The sequence below is a fragment of the Anabrus simplex genome, chromosome 10 (genome assembly GCF_040414725.1).
Source record: "Anabrus simplex isolate iqAnaSimp1 chromosome 10, ASM4041472v1, whole genome shotgun sequence".
Lineage (NCBI taxonomy): Eukaryota > Metazoa > Arthropoda > Insecta > Orthoptera > Tettigoniidae > Anabrus > Anabrus simplex.
Window position 1 is genome coordinate 90,785,194 of NC_090274.1, and position 18,953 is coordinate 90,804,146.

The 18,953-nt window shown below is 39.2% G+C and overlaps 1 protein-coding gene across 1 annotated transcript in view; it reads left to right on the plus strand.

Moving 5' to 3' along the window:
* Positions 1 to 242: 242 nt before the first annotated feature.
* The window catches only part of LOC136881846 (oocyte zinc finger protein XlCOF6-like), a 72,006-nt gene continuing 53,295 nt past the window's right edge, over positions 243 to 18,953 (plus strand). The window contains exons 1-2 of the mRNA XM_068229450.1: positions 243 to 343; positions 5,828 to 5,955. Of these exons, the coding sequence (XP_068085551.1) occupies positions 5,890 to 5,955 (66 nt within the window). The 5' untranslated portion in view covers positions 243 to 343; positions 5,828 to 5,889. The remainder of the gene's footprint in view (positions 344 to 5,827; positions 5,956 to 18,953) is intronic.

Below are 18,953 nucleotides of genomic sequence, written 5' to 3' on the forward strand. Positions count from 1 at the left end.
TGAATGAATGAATGAATGAATGAATGAATGTGTATGCATACGGTCGAGGAACAACACACTGGTTATAAATTGGTGAGGAGCCCTATTCATTATTTCCGGTTTAGTTTCGAAGTGGTTGGCTTGTTGTTAATTAATGTTCAAATTAATTTGTTTTGCACTGTGTATCTCGGACATACTGCGGCTGCTTGTGTAGATTTATTCTGTGGATTGTGCTGTTTCACTTAAGATTTTCTACTTCAGGTAATTGCAGTTTCGTACGTTTTACACCGCGTCCAAAGAAGTCTCAGTCTGGTAAATCTCCATAAGGAACTTTAAACACGTACTTTACGAGATAGGAACTAAGGTAAGCTTTATTGTTCAGTTCGTATTTAAACATAAGATCATCGGCAAGATAATTCTGATGTTCGGCCAAATGTAGGCTGTCTACATTAAATATATCTCAGCTACCATTCTAAGTGATAAAACATGCAAGTTTATTTTCCAACATGGTACGGAATTGATTCTGAATAGCCTGCTCATGCGCTGTAGTATACACTGGCACGAAAAAAGTATTGGCACACCTACCATTATATACAAATTCCACACTAATAACGTTGATTGAAATGTACAGTAGTAAATATAAGGTTCTTCGAGTAGGCTATAATTGGTTTCTCACAACAAAAATACATATCTACGAAACAAAATCAGTTGCTCTACACATCAAAAAAGTATTGGCACACCTATACACAAATGAAGCTAAAGTCTCTGTAATTCACATAACTCAAGTCTTGTAGCCTGTGTGCATACCGTTGGCACTGATGACAGCTTGTAGACATCTTGTCATGGAGGGAACCATGTTGCGAGTTATCTCTCCTGAGATTTTTGACCATTCCTCCAAGAACACCGTCTGAAACTCGCGCTTCCCAGTAGAACGACATTTTCAAACTTTTGTCTCCAAGTGATTCCAAAGGTGCTCTATTGTGTTAAGATCAGGGCTCTGTGTGAAGTGAAAACTCCTCATGGTGCATTATAGTAACCACTCCTGTTTTCGCAGCGCCGTATGTTTTGGGTCGTTGTCTTGTTGAAAGTAAAAGATGCCATGAAGACCCAGTTTCTGGGCACTGCTACATAAGTGGCCTCGCAACACATCGGCATATTTACGATGATCCATGACACCTTCAATAATTGCCGAGACACCAACACCAGAAGTTCCCATGCATGCCCAAAGCACCATGCTTCCTCCCCCGTGTGTTACTGTTGGTAGGGCATGTTGTGATTGGAGCTCTGTAATTGGTTTGCGCCACACTTTTATATTTCCATCAAATCCAAACAGGTTAAACTTGGTTTTGTCAGAAAATATCACAGAATTCCAAAATTCAATCGATTTATTGACATAATCTTTGGTGAACTTCCAAGATAAATGGTATCTTTCTGGGAGATCTCACATGAATATCAGCTGTGTTCAAAACATTCCTAATAGCTTGAGAAATGACCTTTTTCTTGGAAGTTGACTGGATGTCCGATATAATCGACCCTGCATTTTAAAGGACTCTTTTAGTGCAAGACGAACTATGCTCCCACACTCCCCACATGTAAGAACACTTAGACGCCTAGATCTGCATTTATTGTCTGTTGTACCAGTCTCTTGAAACTTCTTGATGATTGCCTGCACTGCTGAATAAGTAACAGAAGGTTCTTTACTAATTTCACAGTAACTTTTACCCTGCAAATGCAAGGTACCACCTTGGTGCGGAACAACACGGAATGCTCCTTCACCTTCGGATTCATCATGGCAAGTGAATGACCCTTACAATGGCATCAGGCAAGCGACTGATCTGTTTGTCAACTCCGATTGCACAAATCTAGTACGTGCGGTGCTGTCTGTAAAGCTCATTAACAAACAACGTAGTGTGCCAATACTTTTTTGAGAGGGATTAAACCGTAATTTAACAGAATAAATGTGTTCATGTTGTGTTTAGAAAGTAGTTCAATATACAAATTATTTCCCTTATTGAATAAGGGTTAATGGTATACATATAATGTTCCTAGTATTTGTACAATTGTATTAGATGCGAAAAAGTGTCTGTGCCAATGCTTTTTGGTGGCAGTGTACATGCTGTTCCAACAGAAATTCAGAACTGCTTCTGAACTGTAAGTTCTGAATTCATGCTGTTCTAACTGCATTGAGAACCATTTCAGAGCCAATGCCAGCAGTGCGCCTTCAATACCAGGGACTGCTTGTTCTATACGTGCACATTTGATTCGACCAGTAAATGGTGTGATTACATGCAGTACTTCTCATTGGAACAGTGAGATCTTCCATAATCCATTTTTAAGGCTTTGTAACAATTCGTAGAAGGCGTTTATACAGTTAACAAATGCATTTACTAATTCCAACAAACCATTATTAACAATCAGTTCTGGAAGCATTCTGATTCATGTATGCTCATTAAAGTAATTTTGATAGTGTTCATAGCCAGTTTGGAACTGTTCATTGTAACAAAGTAGATTGAAGCCAGTTCAGAACTGTTTGTTGTAACAAAATTGTTTATAGCCAGTTTGGAACTGTTGTAACGAAGGAGTTCATAACCAGTTTGAAGCTGTTTGTTGTAATGGACATACAGTACATATTGTAGCAAAATCAGTAATGATTGCAACTTTTTGGATAAAGTTGCCAATGAGTACCTGGCTATCCTGTATCAAATAATTTGTTTAATCAATAAGGAATCTGGCTAAACTGCTACTGAATTCAACATATTGTATGTTATCTCCTAAAGGGGCTGCTAGCCCGTGAGTAATGTGCGTCGAGAGAAGTACTATGGCTATATCTGTTTAAGAAACTGGCTTATTAAAATACATGAGGCACAGGGCTTACCCACAATTGTCATTAACATCCAGGATAATTTGCTAGTGTTATTAATAAGACTGGGTTCACCACTTACTATCTGAAGGTTTGTGGATTGAAAACAAAACTGAATGTACTATATCAGAACATTCCTAATAGTGACTTTCAAATTTTATATTGTATCTGAATCACCACTGGATTCTAGTGTAAAGAGAGTGAGTTTTATATTGAGCAGTACAAAAGTTACACAGCCAATATAGCTAGTGGAGGAACAGGGTGTGGTAATTGTGTCTTCACAGTGGCTAAAAGCAGATCATTTTCCCTGCAAGTTGAACAAGAAAAGATTAGTTTCGAAGGTTTGTTTGTAGAATGTCTTTTTTTTTGTTACAGTTCGCTTTACATTGCACTGACACAGGTGATGGGATAGGAAAGGGCTAGGAGTGTAAAGGAAGTCGGAGCCCTAGATACTGTTTTCTGTGTTTTCCCATTTTCACACCAAAGAAGTGCTGGGACTCTACCTCACTCAAGACCAGAGTCACTTGCTTCGCACTCCTAGCCTTAATGCCATATGTCCTATCGTTGTCAGTATGATATAAACAAATCATGAAAAAAAGAAGGTACATCAAAGCAGTCATTAGACTCCCAGTGTAGTGGACAATATGTAAGTTGCATAGTCACAGGCTTTTCACAAGTGGTGTGAAAATTAATCCCATTCTTTGGGTGTGGGATGTTCTTTCATTGAAAATGTTTATCCCTGAGGTTCAGTTTCCAGGTAAAACTGAAGGTCCTGTGGCTATGAGCACAATTTCAAGTCACTTAAAACTACAGACTTGACTACAAAACAGCAATAATACTTTGGTTTATTTTCCGGGTTGAAACGTGTTGCTGTTGTCTGTACATCACGTACAGTTTGCCGAAGTTACGAGTACATTGCAGTATTCTTTGTCTAGGCGACTGAAATACCCGTACTCGATCCGAGGTAGTCAGTCTCCAAGGCAGCAGTCACAACTATAAGTGTGGCCCTGACCTTGGTCTATTATATGCTAGCCTTTCTGGTTAACATAAGCCTCTGGCTGTCTCGAGAGAATTCTGGAAGGTATGTGTAACAGCCTGGTAGTGAGGGCTTGGGCGCGCTATTATGTAATTGGGGTTTCGGCCTGCGTGTTTACATAACAGCGCGGGCAATCCCCCACTACCTGGCTCTTACACATACCTTCCAGAATTCTCACGAGACAGCCAGAGGCTTATGTCAGCCAGAAATGTTAGGATATAAAAGACTAAGGTCAGGGCCACTCTTGCAGTTGTGACTGCTGCCTGGAAGACTGACTCATCACTATTTCAGTCGCCTTGGCAAAGAATACTGCAATGTATTCGAAACATCGGCAAACTGCACGGGATGTATTGCCAACAACACGGTTCAACCCGGAAATCTATAATTATAAAAGGAAGTGTTTGTCTGTCTGTGCACGATGCCCGGCAAAATCTACAGCACGCAGATATCTGAAATTTACGTAGGAAGATGGAAAGGGGTCCGAATGCACCTCGAAGCCGGAATTTTCATTTTCGCTTTCGTTGGTGAGTTATGAATGAAAAACCATCGGAAAACGTGCATTGGGATATGACAATCCAACGTGCTGTCACCGAGATGAAATGCATCGAGTCGCTGTCGCTAGGCAACGCACATAAGATAGGTAGAGAACACAAAATTCAAGGAGCCATTTTACGTCCAGGGCATAGGAAAGAGTTTTTGGTCTTATATGCTGTATGGGCATATGACGCTGTTGATGCTCTGCAATGAACACGGCTCTGAAACTAATGAAGAATATTATTGAAGCCACCATCATTACTGAGCATGCTGTGGGCAAAGTAGTATTCCTCGGACTGCAAATCCGTTGAATAGGAAGCCATTTTCTGTCCGCGACACTAGGAGTAATCAGCCCGTAATATTCGGAAATGTTTGGGTGTATGTGTGCGTAGCCCAGTCAAATCTACGGCACACAGAGATCTTAAATTTTGACATAGGACAATCGCTTAAAGTTGTAGGACTCCATCGGTCAAAGGAAGACAAGGGCCATGAAGGGCGTGAAAATGAAAGACTTCATAGGCCTCGAGTGTTCTAATAACGTCGGGTTTGAAAAAGAACAAGAGTTGACCAAGGGAGGTCGGATAGGATAGAGGAAAGTGAGGAGCCTGGCACAAGTAAGTGGAAGCAATGCCAGGCAAACACAATACAGTATGTATGCTACCTCCAAATGGAAGGACATTAATATAGTTTATTCCGAAGCTCTGAGGAACAATATATCGTCGCTTCACCGGTAAAAGGTTGTAATCCACAAAGCTCTTCCTGTCGATTATTCTACTTAAGAATGGTCACGCCTCCAAGCCACATATGGTTATGCAGTCCATCAGAACATATTTTGTTGTGTTCATTTTCCTATGCCCATGTGTAAAGGAAAATTAACCTTACTGTACCGTACTATACGAATGTGTGCTTGCATTACGTATTTACTTACTCCTATTGTATAATGCATGTTAGGTTCATTTTCGGTTACTCGTTGGCATAGGAAAACGAACACAACGGACATTGTTCTGATGGGCTGCATATCCATATGTGGCTGGGAGGCGTGACCAGTCTTAAGGAGAATAATCGATAAGAAGAGCTTTGTGGATTACAACCTTTTACTGGTGAAGCGACGATATTGTGTATTATATAACAATTTGTATCATCCATCAACCCGGTATCTTAAGCTCTTAAGCAATGAAAGTAACAAAATAATACAAATAAAATAATGTATTTCATGCAATTTACGTCAATACGGTGTGAGTTAATAAATACAATGTTTTAATTTGCTTTTAAATAAATAGTTTAGAAGCATCTAATGGTTCGATTAACAAACGCGGGCAAAGCCGCGGGCACATGCTAGTATAAACTAAATAATTCTTCACACCATGGAAGCTTCACCTCTAAGATAGCAATAATAGTGATTGTTGCTCATGTTTCAGTGCAAGGTCTGTGGAAGTAATCTATATCCCAAAACCGTGTATATCTTTGCACACTATTTAAAATGGATTTGGAAGTAAAGGTCAAAGAGGAACCAATCTGCTTTGAGGAAACTTCAAATACTTCATGCGTAAGTATCATTCCAGGTAACTATATAGTGATTACAATTAAACCCTTAGCAGTCATCTGAGTTTGATTGGTTAAATAACTCTACTTTTTTTTTTGCTAGGGGCTTTACGTTGCACCGACACAAATAGGTCTTATGGCGACGATGGGATAGGAAAGGCCTAGGAATTGGAAGGAAGTGGACATGGCCTTAATTAAGGTACAGCCCCAGCATTTGCGTGGTGTGAAAATGGGAAACCACGGAAAACCATTTTCAGGGCTGCCGATAGTGGGATTTGAACCTACTATCTCCGGGATGCAAGCTCAGAGCCATGCGCCTCTACGCGCATGGCCAACTCACCCGGTAACTCTACTTTTAACTGATGTTCAGGAGATATATGAGAATCGTGCTGTCTTTTCTTAAGGCACATATATATTTGTATAGTAATCTCAAATTGATTAAGTATACTTTTTACGGCTACACAAATGCAGAATTTAAAAATATTCACCTTTTATTAGGCACAGCATGTCTAAAAGCTGAAGAAGAAGTGGGTTTCTCTTCATCTCTCTTTGCTTTATAGCTCTTGTCAGGGAAAATGGCAGTCTCAGTAGCTCAGATTGTGGATGGCTTGACTTCTGGTTTCAAGTTGGCATATTAAATCCTTTATCACCCTGATGGTATTAAAGGTGCTCAAATACATTAGCCTTTTGGGGAACGATTCCTGTCATCTTAGTGTTTCAAAACCTTTAAAGCTAGTTTGCACGACATAGAACCAATAAGTGTTAGGCTGGTAAGCTGGTAGTCTTCCTCCACTTCAATAATTTACAGCAAGGAGAGCAAATAATAGCCATGAATTCAAGGACATGATGGGACATTTGATCCGCTCTGTTGAAATTCGAGCTCAACACCAACATAGAAAGATTCCATCTGGCATGATAATAATGATTTACACGTTTAGATCTTAAGGATTCAAATAATTCAATGATGAACCAGTTCATTCTAGAAAGTGTTCTAGGAATAACAAGACAAAAATATAATAGTTAATTTTTTAATAGGCTTGCACTTAAGTGGAGGGGCTGCCTGGCCGAGGCGGTAAAGGCGTGTTTGGTTTGCCCGGAGGGACGTGGGTTCGAATCCCCGCCAGGAAGTCGTAAGATTTAAGAAACGAGGTTCATATGACCCTGAGGTTCACTCATCCATTACAACAATCATTATCAAGAAATGGCCATTATGTGTGTATATGTTAAAAATGATGGTATATACTGATGATGTCTTATGCATAGATGAATAATGTTAGAGCTTAAGGTATGGGATATATTGATTTGTGATGTAGAAGTCACTGATGAAGTAATTTGGGGCTCCCAAAACATGTACAGGTGAAATAATTGTACGAAATTTGAAACTGATAATATATTTTCAGGGATGACCACACCATCACCCATAGTATATTATGTGCTGGATGTCATTCATTGTTGTTGGAAATAGTAGTTAGTTGTTGGCATTGGAACCTTAGATTCATTATTTTTCCCCATGGATAGTTTCATGATTGGTTACAAAACACTAATTATTTTCAGTGTAAATTAACTGACCTGGCCCTATTCTTTAAGGAATGAACACCTTTATCTTACCTACAAGGCCCAAGTAAGATTTCCAATGAATTTGAGATATCAGTACCTGAAATTCTGGATCCTATCCATGCTATGGACTTTTTTTCATTAGGTAAAGCTACTGCAGTGATATTTAGGTTAATGTCCATGATAAAATTACTGATTGTGACTGATTGCTTCCTTTTCGCCTGAAATCATCAGGGTATCGAGTCCATTAATGCAGTATTGATAATTCTGTATTATCCTCTTTGGCTTCAACAGATTTAAATTTAGTCTTATATGGGGAGCTTGCTCATTATTGATTTTTTACTCATCTTTAACTACTGATTGAAAATATTTTATAACATTGATGATCAACTTTGATAATTTGTATGTCCACTGTCACAATAGGGATGTATCACGCAAAACTTGTCCGCTAGGCAGCGTAATGGTAATACCCGGTATGCGCTTTCCGCTGCTCGGTTGTTTTACATGAGACTTATATGGAGTATTCCTACATTTGCGATCATTGAAACGAAACTTTTGCTTTAAATGCACTAAAATGGAGTTACCATATTCTGCCAATGTTTTCTACAAGACGATGGCGATTGCGGACTTGGAAGCAGAATTAAAGAAAAGGGGTGAAAAATTATCCGGAAAAATGCAAGAGTTGATTGAAAGGTACCAGTAAGGAATAAATGCAGCAACTCCTTCTTTTAGCGGTTTTTTAGATTGAATTTTTAAAGTACAAATAGCATTTTGAAAACATTCCTAATACGGTATTTTTTCTTTTCTTTGCCGGTTATAGGCGTACATAAGGCACGCCATTGGTGTGACAGCAGTGCCTGGGGCTACATCCAGTACGACTGAACTTCATTTCCGTGTAGCGCACGAGTTTCAGGATCTTGTTTCGGACCATAAGACAAATACCGGTATAAAAATTTCAAATTTGGAAGTAATGAGTTATTTCCTGTTCAGGAAGTCTGAAATTGATGGTGCTCCAGTGTCAAATTATAGGTCACTGTGTGATTCAGGGTACCGTACCGCACACGGTGTTATGGCTGTTTTCCTATTTCTATATCTTCTTGCTCTCGGAGTTATTTCCAAGGTAACGGTGCCACACAATGAAAATATCAAAGGTACAGTGTTCTCCTTAAGTCTTCGTCTTTCGCCTAAAATTATTGAAATAGGTCATATTAACTTTTAAGAATGTACTACCTTATTATAAAATTATTTCTCAATTAGTACTAATTAGCTTACTTACCAGTTTCAGTAATGACATAATCTTCAACTGTAAAATGTTTCAAGCAGACTTTGATATTAGGAGTCATATTTTTATTTCGTAGGTCTTGCCTACGAATCGCATGCAACCACTTTTTACGGAAAGCATCTTGCTTAGGAAATTGATGGTATGAATACGGTCGACCTTGATTTTGGGACATTGGGACACAGCAATTGTCAGGCATCACAATTTTCTCGTCGTCTTTGTTGTCGTAACGATATATTAAATCTTTAACTTTAGCATTTAACTAGAAACTTCCATTAAAAACACATATAAACAAATGATGATCGACAAGCGCATACCGGGTACTACACGTGAGACATCTATCGGTAGTGTTTCAGTACATCCCTATACTCTTAAATCCCACTATCGGCAGCCCTGAAAATGGTTTTCCGTGGTTTCCCATTTTCACACCAGGCAAATGCTGGGGCTGTACCTTAATTAAGGCCACGGCCGCTTCCTTCCAACTCCTAGGCCTTTCCCATCCCATCGTCGCCATAAGACCTATCTGTGTCGGTGCGACGTAAAGCCCCTAGCAAAAAATACTCTTAAATCTTTATGAAGTGTTGCTTTTGAGATTGCACAGATGGATAAATCTAGGGGAGTACTATACTTATTTGCTGTTAGGGTGAGGAATTTACAGGGCACATGTGGATAGTGAGATGGTTAAATATTCCATAGAAATGAAAAGTCACCTTATACTGCAATTAAAAACCAGTTAATGGCAAAATAGTTACCACCTCTTTTTCCACCATGATATTACAACACTGGTATCACCTGACCTGATTGTGTGGCTGTAGGTACTGCAACAGCTTTATTTATTATTTTTTTAATGATATTTGTTCAGGGCATCGACCTATAGAGATCTTTTGCCAATATTTGCACCATGTAATATGAACCTGCGTGTAATTGGAATGGAAGAAGTGTACAGTGTTGAATGTGAGGAAAGGAACGTTAAGGATGACACAAACACCTAGTCTCCAGGACAGGGATATTAATCATTTACAATGAAAAACCCCTGACCCAGCAGGGAATCGAAACCGGGACCGTCCGGTGACAGGCGGGCACGTTGCCCCTTAAACCGCAGGGCCAGCTTTATTAATGTTCTATGAAATCTAGCATAACTGAATGAATGTTATAACAATTTTATTATTGTTATCGTTTTAGAAACTATTTCCCGCAGGATTTCATTAATTTAATTTAGGAGCAAGTCTAGAGGTTTAGAATGATAAGGCAGGCCATGATGTTAATATGATAAAAGAATTGTAAATATTAGTTCAACTACAGTGCTATCCCTTAGACCTCTGAATGGGTGAAGTGCCCTGCCATGTTAACAGACTGCAAACCTAACATAACCTAGATATGTGCTAATTACATACTGTAAAGCTGTTTAGTTAAATGAACAATCATTATTTTCGGCATAATTACATCGGAGTTTAAATATTTAGTGGTTTTTAGTGATGACACAAAACCGTATGCCACTCCACAGCAATGGAATATTAATCCCCAATATTGTTTGATTATGAATGAGCGGTAGAACACTAGAAGTTCAAAATCCTCTGTTGTCTTGTTCAGGGTAAATGAACTAAAATAGTTCAATTTTGCAGTTACTGTTACCCGTCTGTTAATACGAATGCCGTGAGGGGAATAAATTGAAATTTTCTGATATCCGTTTAACACTGCACTAGTTGGAGGAGAAACTGGTAGGACAGGATAAATTGACATGGAAAGCTGCATCATTCTAGTCCATGTTCTGATGAACCATGCTTATTAGTAAAGACTGTAATCTATATTTATAAACTGTAACAACTGTGCATCTGTGGCAGTATTTTCTTTTAATTATCCATTTCAGATGTAATAATGATACTTAAATATTTTTAGCTTATGGGTCTTGCCTTTCTTTTTGTTGTTGTTAGAGTTCTTGTAACTGAAAAATACTGGATGTGTATGAACCCACATTTAGAATCCTCTTATCCGTGGATTGTTTTTAGGTGCAATAAAATTTCAACATCCATGAATTAACTGGAGATTTATGTGAAGACTGAAAGAGTAATCTTACTCTGCCAAAAAATATACATGGCCAACCTAATTTGAAATCTACCAACCTTACTGGAAATCTATTTGTAAAACTTTCTGCTCATGTACACTACTTTGATAGGAGGATTAATGAGAGAGATATCTTTTCAGAATGCCTTACTGTCTTAATTCCTAAAGCACATAGCCTGTGAGAAACTTATTTATACCTGAGAGGAATTTCACATTGATTGTAAATCACTCTAGATTTAATCAGTTTTTATATTCACATGAAACAGTAGACATGCTGCCATAATACCACTGTAAGTAGTCTGATGAGTCAAACAACACAGCATCACACTCACATCAAATTAATTATCATGAATAATTTTCTCAGTCATAGAACACAGTCTTTCTTCTGCAACTTCACTGTGTCATATATTACTTGCAATCCCTATTGTTTCTCAACTTTTGTGTCAAGAGAGCAATTATGTTGGTGAAATTTTCTTAAGGAATAGGAAAGGATCATAGATATACTCCATTGTCATAAAGCAGCAGGAATAATTGTAATTAGACCTGAAATTGTGAAGTGTAGTGAGAAGAAGGGTTGGAAAGGCTTCATAAAATAAGATTATCATGGAATGTTAATAAGGTACCTTCAGATTGGATGGAAGCTGTAATTGCACCTACCTATAAGCAGGCAAAGAGGAAGGATTGCAACGATTATCAAGGTATCTTAATATTCACTATAACATGCAAGGTGGGGTCAGGATAACTTATTCAAAATTTAGAAGTAACAGACATGAAAGTTGCAATAATGATTGCTGGTAAAAACAGGTTGGAACAATGGCAGGAGGGTACTTGTTATTAAGAAATACAGTCTAAATTAAGATTGAACCCTATGGATGGAGCTGTAATCTAGAAGCATTGGTGGGTATTATGTGAGGCAAATGGAGCAAGATAGGTTACCTAGGGGAATGATGGAGTTGGTCATGGAGGGTAAGAGGAATACAGGGAGACCAAGGTGGTGATGATTAGACTCAGTTTTTAATGATATAAAGATAAGACATGTAGAACTAGTTGGAAATGGGGGATTGTTGTGGTGATTAGTACATTCACAGAGGCTTGCTGACTGAACACCAAAAAGAATAACAGTCTATAATGAATGTGCATGTATGTATGTACCTATTCCTTTCCATAATGTGCTCATCGATAACAATTGCATTAGTGCAGTGTCCATGTTTGCCACTATTGGCAGCATGGCCTGAAGTTATGTGGAAGATTTCTCTGTTCTTTATGCAGTACAAAATACTAAATGCATTCTTACATAAAATCGTCAGTTTATTGCCTTATTACATGATATACAAAAATGCTATCTTATTTGAGTGTTGCTTCACTTTTAGTTTACCTCCTTGATGGTGATTTTTGATCAGTCAGCCCCATTAAGGAAGAGTCTTGTTATTAGAGTAAGAATGAAACAAAATTTTCAAGGAATGGTCCTTCTCATCTTAATTTTGCCATTCAGAATATTGATGATGATAATAAACAGGCAAGAAGTGGACTGATGAAAGAAAGGAGGCTCACAGAACGAGAATGTGTGAGTACTGGGGAATAATTAAAGCTCAAGAATGCAAACGGTTGAAAAAATATGGTCCACAGCAGGCTGAAACGATGAAAGAAGAAGAATAATTGTGGATGTTGCAAATTGTTTGAACTGACTCCTATTGAAAAACATGAATGTCTAAGCACTGAGGCAAAGAACAATAAATGCGTCATATATTCCATATTGTGCAATTCAACCATGATGATAAGAAAAGGATGTGTTTCTAGTAGATTCACTACATTGCACCAATCCACATATGTCAGTGCTTGTGCACTACAAAAGAATTATACCTTTATTGGGCTCTATTGGCTCCTTATATACAATACAAGATATGAATTGCATTAGTGCAGTCCGCGTTTTTGCTCATTGGCAGCATGGCCTGAAGTTATCAGTGAAGTGACCTTGAAGTTTGTGTTGATTAGGAGGATGTAATAAAGTCCTGTAGGTATATAATTCAGTACTGCCAGTATGGATATGAAGCTGATATTATGTAACACTGCAAAAGACGCAAATACTGCACATATTTAATTGATTTAGAGGTATATTTTACACACTATTAAGTTAAAAGGAGATATATGATGGTTCAAACTTTCAATACTATTAAAATAAGAAATGTAATTTTTACATTCGTACATAATTATAATTGGTACTGGTTTTGACCATTATTTTTGGTTATCATCAGCCGATCACAAATAAGTATAAAAGACAATGCTCAGATAAATAAAATGTGAAGTTTAAATAATTCCATCAGTTGCTGTTTGTGAAGCACTAAAGCACTTTAGGCAGCACTGTGTGTTGAAATTTCAGCCAATTGCAAATAAATATACAAGGCAAACAAAAGGCAAAAGGCAAATAAAAGGCAAAACAGGTAAACAAAATGTGAAGTTTAAAAAATTCCATCAGATGCGGTCTGAGAAGCACCATAACAATTTTGGGAGCACTGTATGTTGGAAATTCAATGTTATGAAGAAGTCTAGGATCAAATATGTATTATCAGTTGTAGTTCACGAAGTATACACATATGTCTTGCTACTCTTCAAGAACTTGCTCCGTACTACATTTAGGTATTTGATCTACAACTTCTTCATGATTTTGGTACTATCAGCATGCAGTGCTGATCCCAAAAATTATATAGGGTCATACGGCTGTGAGCTTGTATTCAGGAAGTAGTGGGTCAAACTCACTGTTGGCAGCCCTGGAGATGGTTTTTCCATGGTTTCCTGTTTTCACGCCAGGCAAATGCTGGGGCTGCACCTTAATTAAGGCCATGGTCACTTCCTTTCCACTCCTAGCACTTTCCTCTCCCACCATTGCCGAAAGACCTATCTGTGTTAGTGCAATGTACGGCAAATTGCAATATCCCTGTCAGCTGACCATATGTACTTGTGCCTTCACAAGGAGCACTGATTGACATTGTACTTAACCTATTGGAATAATTGTTTGTATGGTTCATGATGTTTAGGCATTATGTCCTAGATGACTTCCATATGAGGTGGCCTGCCCTAATCCATCTCTGTTGAGATACTGTGTGCTCAATTCCTGCTGTCTTCTGGATTTGCCCAGGACAAGTTTGTCACTTGTATTTTGGGTCTCAAGTCTCATCCTTGCCTCGTACAATATGAAAGTGACTGAGATATGAGCAGTATGGGTAACACCATTGCTAATACTGCCAGATCCTATAGGAAAAGATGTGAAATAGCTGGTCTGTGTGCACAGTTCAGTGAACATGAAAGACTGGTAAGTAATAGCACTGTCTGGCTGGAAGAGGAAAGCAATGGAAAACTACCTTACTCTTCATTTCCTTAGTTTGCCTCCTCAGTGACACCTAGCTCTCTTTGGCAGCTGATGGTAGAGCTGTTGAGGATCCTCCCTGCCTTCAGGCCGAGCACTTCATGTACAAGAGGAAATATGGAAGATACATTTTCCTGCTAAGTTTTATATCCTGGTACAGGATGTGAAAGATAACAGTGATAAATTATGAATTTCTTAATATTTCAGAATTTGTTTTTTTTATAATGAGCAGATTATTTGTTTGTCTGTACATTTTTGTGATCAATCAGTGTTATTTTGGAAGGTTTTATATTCTATAATTGTTCTACTCTTGAAAAATAACTCTGAGCATTCAAACATGATATGCCTCCGCTTCTGAAGGTCTCTTAGTTGTCATGCTTTTATGGATACTCAACATAAAGATTTTCTGACAGGTGATAATGATGATATGAAACTGAAACTGTCTCATTTACTAGCAAATGATGAATAGCTAACACTCATATATAAATACATTTCTGGATGTAGCTGCCTCTGTGGATCAGCGGTAGAGTGTCGGCCTCCGGATCCCAAGATAGCGGGTTCAAACCCGGCAGAGGTAGTCGGATTTTTGAAGGGCGGAAAAATGTCCATTCGACACTCCATGTCGTACGATGTCGGCATGTAAAAGATCTCTGGTGACACATTTGGTGTTTACCCGACCAAATTCATTAAATCTCAGCCATGGACGCCCAAGAGAGTTTCGGTTTACTCGGTCTGCCATCTAGTGGAGGCCTAGAGTAAAAGGGAACGTCAAAATTGACGAGCAGACAGCCAGATGGCGTCAAATTGAAATGTCTGCACACGGTAGCTGAGGCCATACGATTATTATTGTACCGGGCGGTACACCTCTACTCCGGTTATTTAAAAGTTGCGCCAGTTGAAATTCCTCTTCTGGTGGAAATCTGAACTTTGTCTATTCTATTAATTCTCTACTTTCTCAGAAGATGTCACCACGTGGAAAATTTTGAGTTTTTGAACTGTGTCATTTTCGACGTACCTTTGTTTTGCTTGTATTAAGAAGTGTGAACTTTCTCTTCTAGAGGACACTATCGAAGATCAACAATAGTGCACCCTAGTGTGAAGTGAAAGAACTGTTTTTTGGGAGAAAATTTAATTTCAAGTGTTTGTTCTTTGTTAAATTTCTTTCTGTCATTGTTTAAGTTGGCTGTATACCCCTCTTGTTCCCCTTGTTTTGGATCTAGCCAACCCCGAATTTCCTTAATTAATTTTCCACCAATAATGTGTTTCTTCTTCATCTGGGTAGGGGTTTCTTTTCCCGAACCAATAAAGATTTTGTGGGAGGGTGTTTTCTTTCCCCTAACGCCTAGAATCTTCCGCGAGAGGATATAAACTGCTGATTTTAGGGTCTCCAGGCCACTTCTGTTCCATCTTTCTGTGTGTAAAGTACATAGCAGGAGGCGGGAAGCGCCTCTTTCTTCACCTACAGTTCAACACCAGGTAATGGCCTCTTAATTACATCTTATCTTGCTAGGTCGGCAGTTTAATCCTCGGGGCGGGTTCTAAGCTTTCCACCATGTAACTTTCCTTTAAAATGTAAAAACTACTGGTACTTATCCTATCTTCTAAACTACATATTGGGATAGAGAGTGCTAACCCTCTCGAGTTCCCACTCATATTGTTTTGAGGTGAACTTATTTTCTCAAACTATTCTTCGTTTATGTAATGTAAAGTGTTCTTCTCTAAGTCACCTCTGTAGTATGGGATTAGCCCTTGCGTTAGTGGCCCAGAGCCAGATTAGGTTTTAAAAACAAAGTGTATTAGGAGTGCAAGTTCGCCTCCTCTCAAATTGTTATTTTAGAGGTCATGTAATCAACCTTCTTTTCATGTAATAGACCTCAGTAGGTTGGGTATTTTACCCCTGTGAATACGTCCTTAGAGGACAGCTTGAAGGTAGAGTTTGGTGTGGCCTTGTGATAGGCTTACAATTTTGAGAGCGGATCGCTCTTTGAAATTTGTTTCTGTATGCCTCGTGCAGGCTTTATGTGTAATGTTTGGAGCCAGTGCTCCTGGGCATGAATGGGGTTTTCTGCCCCTTGGCTAAAATTTTTTTGGAGTAAGGCGGGGCTGATTGCCCAAGAGTTATGAAGTAAGGGCACTGAGCCCGAATCCAGTAATATTGTACCTACATTTTTGCTACTCTGTACCTGTTATGATTGTTATCTCTTGTTTTTGAAAAGAAAATATAACCTAGTTAAATTTTAAATTAATTTTACATTGCACGTTAATTTCGTAGCTTGAAACCCATTCACACCCGCACCTTCTTTCACCTCTACCTACCACGGATATCTCCGTAACAAGTGGTAGCAGAGCGTGGTTGAATGGGTCTCAATTTAGCCCCTTTTGACGGCTAAACATTGCTTTAATTCGAACTCTAACAATTTTCTCAGTTGCTGGAATTTTTTGAGTTTTTTTTAATTGTTCTGTCATCATGTCCGGCCCTCGCGATGTTCTCCTCCTTAACTATTTGCGCAAAGAGGAGTTGATATACGAGTTAACTATCAGAAATGTTCAATCTGGAGGCACGGTTGCAATCGACACAAACAAGCTTATAGAGAGTCCCTTGATTTGCCCATTTCCATCCCCAATTTGGGAGAGAAAGAAATTGATGACTCTCTTTCCACGATCGTCGAGAATATTACTGGGCTAGCATCTGTAGTCAGCTTTTTTGATGAAAATGATCCGTCTCCTAACCAAATTAAGCGTGTGCAAGGCAGATTATATCACTTTTCAAATAGAGTTAATGATCTGTTGTCTCTGAAGGTGAATGACGTTCAGAGGAAGCAAGCTAATACGCTCCTTGAAACTATCTCTGAATTGTCTAGTAAAGTCACTCAATTGTTAACTGGGGAAGTTCCTCCCAAATCTGATCAGCCCACCATAGTGAATGTAAGTAGTGAGGAAGAACCTGCTAAGGGAGAAGGCAATAGGATAACCGTTGCTGCTCAAACTATCTCTGCCCCATCAGACCACGAGTCCGAACGCCGTAACACATTGAACCATGTACGGGCCGAATTAACTTCCTTGCCATTGAAACCTTTACCTACTATGTCGCCCGGGTTTAGCAGCTTGCCTCATCCATTGGCAATGTTGCTCAGAGGTATATCCAAGTTTTCCGTTAATACCACCAGTGACGTAATTTCATTTTTAAGATTTCTAGTGGAATTTCAGGATCATGCCCTTGTGTTTTCTCTTTCCCCATGTCAAATTTTGCAAATTATCTACCCTTATGCTATGGGTGTTCTATCTGACAAAATAGTTAGAGCCATTGCCGAGCAATCTTCTATCGAGGATTTCCATGCCCATTTGCTAGCTAACTTCATCCCGGCTAGGGCCAGGTCCTCCCTTATTCAGAAGTACTATTATCGTGTACAGCGTTTGGATGAAAACTTGGCTGATTTCATACAGGACATTAAGTTTTATACTAGGGTGTTTGCTCTTCACTTCCCTGAGGATCAAATTGTACAAGCTATTGTGGAAGGTATTTCACCATCCTATAGGTCATATTTGTGTTTCGCGGCGTGCCCGCAAACTTTCTCGGAACTTGAAGCATTGGCCGTCTCAGCGGAAGGAGTTAGATACGCCGATTCTTTGCGTGTCGCGAAAGAACCCCCGCCTTCCTTTAGTAACACTCGGCCTCCACCTCGCCGACCAGTCAATCCCCGTAAATGTTATGCTTGCGGGTCGCCTGACCATCTGCGGAATAAGTGCCCTCTGATCAAGTCAAGTGGGACAAGGAATGGAGCAGGGTCCTCACAAGGCTGTTTCAAGTGTGGGGCCTTCTCACATATCGCCAAGAATTGCCCAAACTCAAATAGCACCCCCTCCTGCTCAACTTCTGGTGCAAATTCCAGCTATGCCAATAATAAAAAGTGACTAGTGGCATCGGCTGAGTCGACTAATCCATCTTCCCGAGACTCAGCCCCTAGTAAACAGGTTGTAAATGCAGAGAACAATCAGCCTTCAAATTCATCTTTTGAATGCCCTAAAGAATGTCTTAGGATTGCGGCGGATACCCCCGCACCTGTTCCTTTTCTTAAGATTGAGTTAAATAACGAGCCTATAACGGCTCTATTAGATTCAGGCAGTGTTTGTTCCATTATTTCGGCTGAATGGTACTCGAAATTGAAATCTGTTTGTAAACTACCTGACTATGTCTCATCTCCTATTCAATATGTCTCGGCTAATTCATCTCCATTAGAAATTCTAGGTTCCGTACTGGTCAAAATTCGGATTTTCAAATTTACATGGAAAATTAAACTGTTTGTGGCTAAGCACTTGTCTTGCCCCATCATACTGGGAGCGGACTTTATTTCTCACACTGGTCTTGTGCTCGATCTCCAGTCTAGGTCGTGCACATTCAAATTTGCTTCTAGTTATAAAATCCCACTATTGAAGTGTAATTCTGTGTCATGTTCATCTATTTCGCCTACCCAGGATGAGATGTTGTTAGACCTTAGACATCTACCTGAGGAGCAGGCTGATAGTATTCGTAAATTATGTCAGTCGTTTTCCGAGGTGTTCTCTGATACTCTTGGTGTAACTGACCTTATTGAATACAAAATTGAGGTCACGGATTCGATTCCTGTCCGTTTTCCACCTTATAGGCTATCTCCACCTAAAATGAAGGCTCTGAAAGAAAGATCAGGTGTTGAAGGATGGTATTATTAGGCCCTCTAAGTCAGCGTATTCTTCGCCTATTTTTCTAGTC